This window comes from Eurosta solidaginis, chromosome X (assembly GCF_040869045.1).
Source record: "Eurosta solidaginis isolate ZX-2024a chromosome X, ASM4086904v1, whole genome shotgun sequence".
NCBI lineage: Eukaryota > Metazoa > Arthropoda > Insecta > Diptera > Tephritidae > Eurosta > Eurosta solidaginis.
In genome coordinates, this window is record NC_090324.1 from 31,426,474 (window position 1) to 31,439,075 (window position 12,602).

The following is a 12,602-nucleotide window of genomic DNA, read 5'->3' on the forward strand; positions in this document are numbered from 1 at the left end:
AACTAATTTTTCCCATAACTATTTCCCAACAGTCGCCTAGGTTTTTTGAAAAACTCTTCTAGTACTTTGTTTATATAAAGTGGTATATCAATATGGATATTCAATGAAGCGAATCCATTCAAACGTTCTTGACTGATTGTACTCCGCAAGTATGATTTTAACCTTTTGATGGCAGAAAATATGCGTTCTGGTGTTGCTGTCGAAACTGGTAGAACGGCTAATATGCGCAATATCTTATTTACATGTTGGAAAGCATTTGGATTCACCATCTGAAAAAATAAGATAAATAAGAAATATAGCATACAAATTTCGTAGGTAATCATCAAAATTGTACCCACCTGAGGTGCATCAAACACGTTTTAAAATTCTGATCATCGTCTCGCCTTCTCCACATTTTTACTTCCATTGCAAACTCGGTTTTGGAACAATTCACAACACTTTCATAAAATTCATGCAGTTTATGGCATTTTTCAGCATTGTATTCATTTTTGGGGAACAAAACAGCGAATTTTTCGAAAATTAGTTGGTGTTTCATGTACCGGCTCTTGGTATGAGTTATGAATGCATCAAGGAATGGAATATAGAATGCGATTCTATAATAATCTTCGACGCTCTCAGTATCAACGTTGCATCTTCTTAATGGATGCGTGGTTTCTTGTGTAGCGCAACTCTCTCAAGGGGTTGCAAGCGCATTATATAGCTTATCCAACCCAATTGCCAACCTCACGTAACCGTGGCGAATCCCGTTTCATTAACAGCTGAGGCTCTGGCGACCCCGAACTCCTGATGGATCAAGGGGGTGGGAGGGCGGTATGGCCTAGAAGGGTTCATGTGGTCATAACAAATCGTTTCCCGAGATGGTCGGGCTGGTACCTTTATTGTGCTTGTTACCGGAACGTACCGGATTTGCATCCGGCGAAGGACCATCAACATCGGGGAGTGTCCTTATCGCTACAACAACAACAGCAACATTTGGAATTGCATGCTAGAAATAGCAGCTTGGAACTGAGAAGCTTGTGCTGAAGTTTTGTCGTTTTTCCCTTCTGCTATCTCTTCAAGGCTTCCAATAATGCTGGCTGAAGTTCAATGTAATTGGATACCGCTGCATGACATTGGCCCATCTTGTTGGGCAGACGCTTTGCAATTTTTGTCTTCGACTTTCTTTTTATACACAGCTGTACTTGTACACAGGGTATTATAACTTTGATTGAATAACGGTTGGTTGTACAGGTATAAAGGACTGGAAATAGATATAGACTTCCATATATCAAAATCATCAGTATCGAAAAAAAATTTGATTGAGCCATGTCCGTCCGTCTGTCCGTTAACACGGTAACTTGAGTAAATATTGAGATATCTTCACCAAATTTGGCACACGAGTTTATCTGGACCCAGAATAGATTGGTATTGAAAATGAGAGAAATGGGATGATAACCACGCCCACTTTTTATATATATAACATTTTGGAAAACACATAAAACCTGACTATTTAGTAAATAATACACCTAGAATGTTGAAATTTAGTGTGTGGACTGATATTGAGACTTTTGATACAAATTTGAAAAACAAAATAAATAAAAATTTTAATTGGGAGTGGCACCGCCTACTTGTGATAAAATCAATTTTACAAATATTATTAATCATAAATCAAAAATCGGTAAACCTATCGTCACGAAATTCGGAAGAGAGGTTACCTTTACTATAAGGAATGCTTTGAAAAAAAAAAAAAAAATAACGAAATCGGTTAAGGACCACGCCCGCTTTTATATAAAATATTTTTAAAAGGGTCGTGGACGAATAAAATAAGCTATATCTTTGCAAAAAGAGTTTTATATCAATGGTATTTCATTTCCTAAGTGGATTTATAACAATAAATAGGAAAAACTTCAAATTTTAAAAAATGGGCCCGGCATCACCCCTTTTATGACTAAGCAATTTTCTATGTTTCGGTAGCCATAACTCGAGGAAAAAGTAGTTGAGAATAAAACCATATGTATATGTATTATTTCGCAGCCTTGTAACACTATTAAGCACACAAAACAAACAACAACAGCATTTTAAGTATACAGCTGGGTATGTAATGTTCGGTTTCACACGAACTTAGACTTTCCTTACTTGTTGCATAATCGAAATTTTTTTCTGGATAACGTTTTGCCTCTTTGGCCATCGATAAAAATCTAAATAAATGCACTCTGCCTACATCATGTTACAATCAAATATACGACATAAAATAATGAAGTATGAAGAAGATGTTTGGCAAGTACTCCGAGTATATTTCTGCCATGAAAAGCTCTTAGTGAAAACTCATCTTGCAGACGCTGTTCGGAGTCGGCATAAAACAAGTAGGTCCCGTCCCGCCAATTTGTAGGAAAATTTAAATGGGAGCACGACGTAAATTGGAAAAGAAGCTTGGCCTTAAATCTCTTCGGAGGTTATCGCGACTTTCATTTATTTATTTTATAATAAATCATCAATAGTTAAGTATGAAATAAACACAAAATTTAGAAGATTAGGAAAAAAAAATCCGATTTTCCATCCCATCATGGGCCAAGCGTCATCTTTCCCACCAAATTATCTGAATCTTGAGGTATATGAAAAGTGCGAAATTTTTTTTTATTTTGAAACATTTATACAAACATATTTATGTATTTTGTTTGCAGGTATTCGTCGTAAATCACGGATGGATGGATTTCAATAAAAGCATATTTTGTACAAAGGTATAATAGCTTTCGAGTTATTCACGAAGAATACTATAATTCACCTGCACACAATAAGGTGACTCTCGTAAAAATTTTTGCTAATAAAAGCAGCAACATAACAGCTGAGCTCTCTTTTAATTAATATATACGTAGAAATGTACACGTAGAATGTCACAAGTTGCAGGGCCAACAACAAAAATATTAGGAACACGAGCAACAAAAGCACAACTTGGAACTGTTATAAAAAAGACTAAAACGAGAGCAATACAAACTGCTAATGCAGAATCGGAGTTAGATTTAAATGTATTTAAAGTTGACAGGTCGCCAAAATTCTTAACTTCCGGTGCCACGACATTTAAGTCATCTAATATATTGCCATCAAAAAGGAAACCTTCCTTGAAATCCACAAAAATAGTTTCAGCACCGAAAAAAATAAGGAGATGGGTGTTATTGGATCCCCCAAAAAAACACCAACTTATTAAAAAAAATAATAATAAAGAGCGGAGAAGTCGATGCAAATCAAATAATCGAAAATTTAGTCTTGTGCACGCCTCAAAAGTAAAATCGAAATCAGTAACACAGGTATGTTATAAATCTTGAGTTTATAATATCAAATTATAAGTTTGTTTTAATATTATATAATATAAACATTATATGCCCTTTTAACATTAGCATGTCTTTGGAAGTTGTTAATTTTGTCTCACTTTTCTGAGCCACTAACCATTTTCCCTGTTATATTGTTGACAGTGACTTGGTTGACTTTTTGGTCGATCACTAGTCGGTTCCGGCTCCACAGCTAGCATTTAAATAAGGTGTGTTCAGCATCGTCCTCGCCTGCATCTCCATAAGTGCACCCTTTTTAACACGCTTATATTGGCTTCACTTGTATGTATGCTTGTTTGTAACTCTCTAGGCTAGGCGCGCAAAGGAGAGTTAGACCCATCTAGTGGCAATTATTGAAGTGGTTAAATAACTCGCTACAAAACGAGATGTTCTTAATAGCGGAAACACGAACCTCTGATCTACGGTGCTATCAATATCAAATATCTAAGTGGATTGCTGATACCAAAACGGCACCATATTTGCATGTTTTTTAGTTTTTTTTAAGCTATACATATTTATATTATTTTTTATGAACTTCCAGTGATTATTTTCGCTGTGGGTCGGCCTTGTTGTCCATTTTCCCATCGTTCTTGCCACAGCCGCAACATTTCTTCCCTGTTCTCTTTGCTAACGACTGTTCTGCGCTCTTGATCCGTCTGATTTTTGCTTCCCATAGCTTTTTTTCAGCGTTAATAGGTAGATAGGGACTTTACGTCTGGTCCTGATACAGTTCGATAACCGGAGGCTAATCTCAGAGCTGATGAGCTTTCGACTAGGTTGGTCTAAATACAAAAAAAATTTGAAGCTTATGTTGTCTTGGAATTTTTTTAATTATATAATTTTTTTTTTTTTTTGATTTTACGAAATACAGCCGAAGTAGTTTTTTTTATTGTAGCTTAGATATCCAGTTATGGTTATGACATCCGATTTTTGGAATTGATACGTCATTATTTTAGTCTTAAAAATCTGCATATTTACTTTTTATGTCCTTTCAAGCTATGAACTCCTTTTCACATGATTCGGTTAGCTAATCGGTAAATATGGGTTTGATGGTGAGTCAGAGCAAAACGAAGTACCTGGAGTCATCGCCCAAAGAGCCAGCGCATAAGGCAAGCACGATACTGTTGTTTGGGAACCAGCATTATTAACACTAACAATAGCATCAGCTCTGAAATGGAAGAATCACTCTTGCCAATAAATGCTACTTTGGACTAGGCAGGCAATTGAAAATAAAGTCCTCTCTCGGCAAACAATATATCATGCTCTACAAGTCACTCATCGTATCCGTCCTGTTATATGGTTCAGAAGCATGTACCATGACAACATCAGACGAAGCGGGTATTCGAGAGAAAAGTTCTTCGAAAGATTTATGAACCTCTTCGCGTTGGCGATGGTCAGTACCGAAGAAGATTTAGTGATGAGCTGTACGAGCTTTAAGAAGACATCAACATAGTCCAGCGACTTAAAACGCAGCGGCTACAATGGATAGGCCATGTTATGCCAATGCAAGATGACGCTCCGGCTAAGAAAGTATTTTTATCGGAATCCGTCTATGGAAGCAGAGGAGGAGGGCGGCCCCCACTCCGCTGGAGGGACCAGGTTTAAACTTCCTTGGGGTGACCATTTGGCGGCAGTTGGCAGATCGAAGAAGGAACTGGCGCATATTCGCCTTGTTGGAGCCATAAGCGTTTAAAGGGTTAAGCGCCAATTAAGTAAGTAAGTATTTTAGAAATATAAGAAAGGGACTAACAGAGGTTTGCTTTTCATACCACTTCTTAAATTCAAATTAATCTCAATTTATTTTCAGAAAGCCATTCAATCGATGCACCTTTCTTTTTCTGAAGAATTTCCATCTGAAGATGAAGCCATAAAATCTGCGTTAGTTGCAGGGACGCTGTTACAAAAACCACCCTTGCAAAGATATGTCTGTGTTGTGGTTTTTAGAATTTTTTTCTATACGACAGATACCATTTGTCCTGCGAAAATTATGGAAGACGACAGGCCGATATGTGTATTTTCATTTGTATATTGAAAGTGGAAGTAGCAATTAACCGATTTGGTGATTATTGTATAGGCCACTTCTTTCTTGAAAAGGAAATATCGATACCAATTGTCATCACCATATCTCTAGTGTTCTCAAACTCGATATAAAGTTTTTTGAAAAGATACGTGTCGCCGTACAATGAGTTGCCACGCCCGTTAGTTTTAAATAATTAAATATGAAATTTAAGTCATCCTTACAAAGATGTTCATAAAATTTTTTAGTTTTGTAGCTTTATAAATTAGGGAAATAACACTTTACCATCATGTACCCGGATGGTAAAACTTGCGAAGGCTGCCAAGAGTTCACATATGTATCAAGCAAGCAACTGTTTGTACAACTAAGATGATGTTTGAGAAAAAGTACTTGTTTGTTGATGGCTTTACTTGTCCGTGTCTACTATTAAAATTTTTATTTAAAATTTTAATTTAATTTTAGTACCAGTTTTTTCAGTAGAAATTAAAACTACAGGAAGAAGTTACGTCAATTGAACTTTGCCACTTTCGCTTTTTATACTCAGCTGAGCAGAGCTCACAGAGTATATTAAATTTGTTCGCATAACGGTAATCCGTAACGGCATAAACTAATCGAGATAGATGTAGACATCTATATATCAAAAGGATCTGGGTGAAAAAAGAAATTCATTTAGCCATGTCCGTCCGTCCGTCTGTCCGTCCGTCTATAAACACGATAACTTGAGTAAATTTTGAGGTATCTTAATGAAATTTGGTATGTAAGTTTCTGGACGCTCATCTCAGATCGCTATTTAAAATGAACGAAATCGGACTACAACCACGCCCACTTTTTCGATATCGAAAATTTCGAAAAACCGAAAAAGTGCGATAATTCATTGCCAAAGACGGATAAAGCAATGAAACTTGGTAGGGTAGTTGACCTTATAACGCAGAATAAAAAATTTGTAAAAGTTTGGGCAACGGGCGTGGCACCGCCCACTTTCAAAAGAAGGTAATTTAAAAGTTTTGCAATCTGTAATTTGGCAGTCGTTGAAGATATCATGATGAAATTTGGTAGGCACGTTATTCCTATTACTATATGTGCGCTAAATAAAAATTAGCGAAATCGGATGACGAACACGCCCACTTTTAAAAAAATTTTTTTTAAATCAAATTTTAACAAAAAATTTAATATCTTTACAGTATAAAAGTAAATTATGTCAACATTCGACTCCAGTAATGATATGGTGCAACAAAATACAAGGATAAAAGAAAATTTCAAAATGGGCATAACTCCGCCCTTTTTCATTTAATTCGTCTAGAATACTTTTAATGCCATAAGTCGAACAAACATTTACCAATCCTTGTGAAATTTGATGTGTGCATAGATTCTAGGACGATAACTGTTTTCTGCGAAAATGGGCGAAATCGGTTGAAGCCACGCCCAGTTTTCATACACAATCGACCGTCGGTCCTTCCGCTCGGCCATTAACACGATAACTGAACACGATCTGAAGTCACTTTATCTTGGTATAAAATATGGCCGAAATCCGACTATGACCACGCCCACTTTTCCGGTATAGAAAATTACGAAAAATGAAAAAAATGCCACTGTACCAAATATGAAAAAAGAGATGAAACATGGTAATGGGATTGGTATACTGACGCAAAATATAACTTTAGAAAAAACTTTGTAAAAGGGGTGTGACACCTACCATATTAAGTAGAAGAAAATGAAAAAGTTCTGCAGGGCGAAATCAAAAACCCTTGGAATCTTGGCAGGAATACTGTTCGTGGTATGACATATATAAATAAACTAGCGGTACCCGACAGAATTGTTCTGGGTCACCCTGGTCCACATTTTGGTCGATATCTCGAAAACGCCTTCACATATACAACTAAGGGCTACTCCGTTTTAAAACCCTCATTAATACTTTTAATTTGATACACATGTCGTACAAACACATTCCAGGGTTACCCTAGGTTCATTTTGCGAAATGGTGATTTTCCCTTATTTTGTCTCCAAAGCTCTCAGCTGAGTATGTAATGTTCGGTTACACAGGAACTTAGCCTTCCTTACTTCTTAGTTTAATTTTAATTCTCGTCTTCGTTAAAGAGTCAAAAGTCTGGTATAAATTCGAGTTATCTCAAACAGTTCATAATGTGGTCAACGTTGTTTTTCGTTGGAAGCGTCAGAAGTTGCATGAGAGGATCGTTTTAGTGTCGTTTCGATTGTTAAATGTGTTTCATTAAGCCGCTGTCATTCGCTCCTTCCTCTTCATACTGGTTGCGGTACCGAAGGTTTCCCGCAGCAAACCTCTTGTACTGCTTTTACCGTCACTAGGGCCTAGGCCAAGCGCTCACTCAACGGTTTTGTTCCGTCGATCACTGCTCTGTACCCTTCTCAATTTAGCTTCTCCTTCTCTTCCATGACGAACCTCATTGATTTTTTGCTAATTTTGCTCCACGAGTCCGAATCGATTCTTTCGCTTTTGTCTGCTCTCGCTTATGATTCTATTCTCCTTCTCTCCTCCTTGTTGTCAACACAAGATACCGGTCACCGAAATCCTGTCGTCTTCCACATAGGCAGAGTGACGTAGAGGGACACATAGTCGAGAGCTATGGAGTTCGCCTAAGTTTTCATACCATTGAATAAGTGCCTACCATAGGGCAAGCCTCTAGTTAGCTTGGAATAACACAGGTTAGGTTATGTCGAACTGTGAGGTCAATAAAGACTTCATATAGGCTGAATGTGTCCATTGTGCTACCAGACTTTGTTTGAACCCATTTTGACGACGAAGCGGAAGAAATCCAATCAGGTACCAGGACTTATGTTATAGAAAAAATACGTCCTCTTGGCAAATACTAGAAGATTTCTAGGACATGGCTTAACTGCTGCCTCGAGATTTGGCAACTCTGCCGCCCCTAATAACTAGACGAGCGCAGGACACGAACACAGAACGTGCTGAACCAGTCTTCTCTCCACTCCCGGGAGAAACGGCTTTGAAGAGATGTACAAGGTATAATCGAAACAGCTGTCGCCTTATCCGTACTTTTCCCAAATTATTAAAATAAATTATAAATTAAATATTGCTGCAAATAAATGTTTTCATAAATTTAAAAGCAATGAGGGCAGTCCCCGTTTAATTCATATAAATGGACAACATTGATTAGTTCTTTGTAGTTCTATAAATAAAACAAAAGCAAAAATAGCAGTTTCATTGAAACCGCCAACAAAAAGCATACCTTTAACACAGGATTACATACAAAGTATGTACTGTTCAAAAATAATAAAATATGCAAGAAAGGCAATTGGGATAAAGTTTACAACAACTAAGGCATGCCGTGGCTGATTGCGTTTGTAACACTTCAACCATCGTAGGAGTACAAGTTTAAATCTCACTCCCGGGAGAAAAGGCTTTGAAGAGATTTACAAGGTACATATAATCGAAACAGCTTTCGCCTTGTCCGTCCTGATGTCACGTTGTTTAAATTTTTCCCAAATTATTAAATAAATTATAAACTAAAAATTGCTTCAAATAAAAGTTTTCATACATTCAAAAGCAATAACGGCAACCCCCGCTTAATTCATAATTTAAAATAATTTATTTATCAGTCTACAAATTAAACAATTATACAGACCAAATATACAGACAGTTAATTTAAAGATATAATGTACGATATAAATAACATATGCAATAATCATAAATAATATTTAAACAGTTTTCTTTTAGTAAGCACATAAATTTCATAACCTCTAAATCATATTCTATGCTTGGCTTTGTAAGGCGCAATGCTACCAAATTCTCTGATCCCTACACGTTTAAGCTACTTTACACATCTTTTGTTAGATCTAATCTGGAATATGGCGTATTTATTTGGAGACCAAGTAGTCAAACTGCTATTACCAGATGTTATGACATCGCTAGCTGGTGTATCCTATAAGAGATTTGTGAGGAGCGCTAGTGACCTCATCATGTGACTGCGGCGTGTGCACTGGCTCAACCCGGAGCTTCAGTTTCGTGGGTTCCTATACACAATCACACGCTCTAGCTTGCTCTTCCCAAGCCTAACGCCATAACAAAATAAACTACAATATTTGCACACTGAGGGAAACCTACTATCTATAAGCCTAAAAGTGCCTAACTGAAAACCACGTCTTCCTACCACCTTACTTGCAGCTCGTCCGTATATGGTTTTCGGCTGCTCCTAACCCACCCTACCATGGCATCGTTGGTGTTGAAGACGCCCCATTGTACCACCTACATTTCCATCAGAATCAGACCAAACAGAGTATTTAGCAGCTCATAATAACAACGTTTATTACCTCAAGTATATACAGACCATATGTTCAATCCATTATTTAAACAAACAAAAGAAAATGCTTATAATAATACCAATTTAAATAAGCAAATCGAGTTTTTGCGTTTAAATTTGAATTCACGTAAAAATTTAACAAGGTTTAGGTTTCGATACTTTGATTTCGCATATCATTATTTTGGCTTACTATGCTACCATAATTTTTTTGTGGGTATTTAAATATTAAATTCCTGACCTACCTCAACATATGGTTTTTGGCCTTGATCTTGAAATTTTAATTACATATATTTACACATATATACGGTCATATGTTTCGCAAAAATAGAGCGAACAAAAAAATAGAAAAAAATGAGGCTCCGCGAGAGTTTATTACCTCACAAAAACAGAGAGATGGAATTTGCTAAACCAAAACAAATTGCATTCACTTACGTGTTCACATACATACATACATATGTGAAGTTTTGTACACTCCCAAATTTATTCTTAGGAAGCAAAAAAAACAACTATTACTCACATATGTATGAACACATTTATGTATAAAGGAATAAGACAGTGGCGTATAGCAAAAGGAATAATGACACAATTTGAATCATCACTCACCAATAATCTGCAATGCAGTAATCCCACGTAGCGTTGAAGGCCTCCTCGCTTGTGATCGCAGCATGATGACGATGACTGTTGTTGTAGCTATAAATTCGCTTGTTCTTACTTTTCAATTTAAATATATTTATGGACTCATTCTAATAGAAATATTGATTCAATTCGATGTAAAAAAAAATCGTAGACCAAACAAAAATCTAGGATGTCCTAATTATTAGGGATTGCACTGTAGTTGGGAGTTAAAATCAGAGAGATAATGGGAGGAGCTTTGTGCACATAATGTTGCAAACCCAAAATAAACAAAGGAATTTATGAATGAAGACTGTCTTATAATATCTCTCTGACAAATTTAAAGAACAATCAAAAAGTAAATCGGTAATATGTTGAGTTAAGTTAGGGTTGCTACCATGTGGGTTGGACCCACATGGTTACAACAAAAAACTTAAACGATATTATGCAGGTATAACTAAATTAGGTATCTATACTAACAAAAGTATACTTCTTTAATTTATTTCTTCTTATTTAGGTATGTGTGATTTTGATATAATATGTATATATGTTTTACTTAAATATATATATATATGTATATATATATGTCTTTTATGCAAAAGAGATGGTATTAAAGCTTTAAAGTCCTTTTTTTTTTTTTGAAGGGATATCCGAATAATGTATTAAATATATATTAGATGCGTTAATTATATGTATATCATATAAATGCACATATTCCTTACAAACATATGCGATTCATTCGCTTACCGAAAAAATTACTGAATCAGTAGATTATTTAAAAAAATGTATCATAATTTAGAAAAAAAAATTCAGAAAAGTATTTAGTTATTTAATTTTTGAATAGGGTTTGTTTTTTTCTTTCTTTTTTTTTTCTGGAACTATAGGTTTTAATACGTATGTTCTTTTATTATATTTATGTATATAGGAAACTGATTTTTAAACGCAAAGAAAACAACGTATGGCACAAATTTGATAATGGAAGAAAAAAAATTCCAAAGATCTTGTAGTCTTTCAGATATACTCAGCTACATACAAGTACGCTGGTATATTTTATACCTTTCCACGACAGAAAGGTATTAATTATTTTCTTCCTATAGAGATTATGTTTAAGTGGTGTTTGTAATTTCGAGGTTAATTTAAAATGTATGATATATTTATCTGTTTCCAAAATTTTTTTGCGTGGATTTTCGGAGTTTTTTCTTTTCGCTGTCCACTTATGTAGTACCGCTTATGGAGTCTTGATGGCTGTGAAATAATATGGTTTTGGCTGAAGACTTGGCCTTTTCCTTACTTTGGATAACCAAAACGCAGGGATGTTGTAGGTATTTCACAATTAGAAGGATTTTATTTGTTCGCACTTCACAATAACTATTGGAAACAATTTAATTAAAATAGAGTCCCCACTAGTAATCTCACTGAACTTTGGAAATTGTTATTGAAAAAACTTACCACTCAGTGAATAATTCCTAGGGAAAGGTGGCTGCTTTTACGGGTATAGTGCAGGATGGTTTCTTTTTTTTTTTCTTCTTCAATTAAACTATGCCGAACCGCGATGAAAGTAGATAACTCTACACTCACAAAGTTAATTTCATATTACAAATTCGATCGACATTAAATAAGACTTACTGGATGTGATGTACTCTGCATGCTGGTTCCGAAGGAAAAGACAGATGGGTTTCTTACGGAAATGGTTGAGAGCTAAGCGTGCAGCTTAAAATCATATGGGCAAAGTGACATCGTAAAACATATGTTCAAAAAATGAACTCTACGATATTAGAAGATGTGTTTAATATACACTAAATTTTTAGATTTCTCTACTTATAATGGTATTCACAGACTCTAATAAAAGTTCTACAGAAAACGATCGAACTCAACTCATGAAGTTTAAAGACAAAAAAAACTAAATTTGCATGAAGGTAGTGTTGCCCATATGCACGTGCATACACACCTGAACACAAAAATAATTGCGTAAAGATATTTGAGCAAACTAAAGGTACTTTACAAAAAAAAATATATACATATATGGGAGGACAGTTTGGATGTTGGCATACATATGTGGCAAGCATGTACCCACGGTACACACCCCCCCACCTAGAGTGTTGGTGCGGTGCGTATCCGTTCATACCTTTCTCTCCTGGATGTCTTTCCGATGATATACTCCACGTTTCCCATTACTTTCATCCTCCAGTTCATACATGCTATTACCCTTAACTCTGATTACTTTTGCTTTAATGAATTTTTGGGCAAATTTCGCACAGAACTTTTTGGACGCGTCGCTCAGAACGAAATTTCTCCTGTAAACTACATCTCCAACCTTGAAAGTTGTTATGGAACTTCGCAGGTTATAGCGCTTGGCCGAAGCGTCAAAAGCCTGTT

General features: G+C 35.8%; 1 protein-coding gene across 27 annotated transcripts in view; it reads left to right on the plus strand.

The window, feature by feature from the left end:
• Positions 1–12,602, plus strand: part of zfh2 (Zn finger homeodomain 2) — a 2,927,436-nt gene that overhangs the window by 438,610 nt on the left and 2,476,224 nt on the right. For all 27 annotated transcript variants that reach the window (XR_010947790.1, XR_010947791.1, XR_010947792.1 and 24 more), the window contains one exon: positions 2,661–3,281. Coding sequence is in view for 2 of the 27 variants with exons in the window: in XM_067757915.1 (XP_067614016.1) it covers positions 2,868–3,281 (414 nt within the window). In the remaining 25 variants the exon portion in view is untranslated. The remainder of the gene's footprint in view (positions 1–2,660; positions 3,282–12,602) is intronic.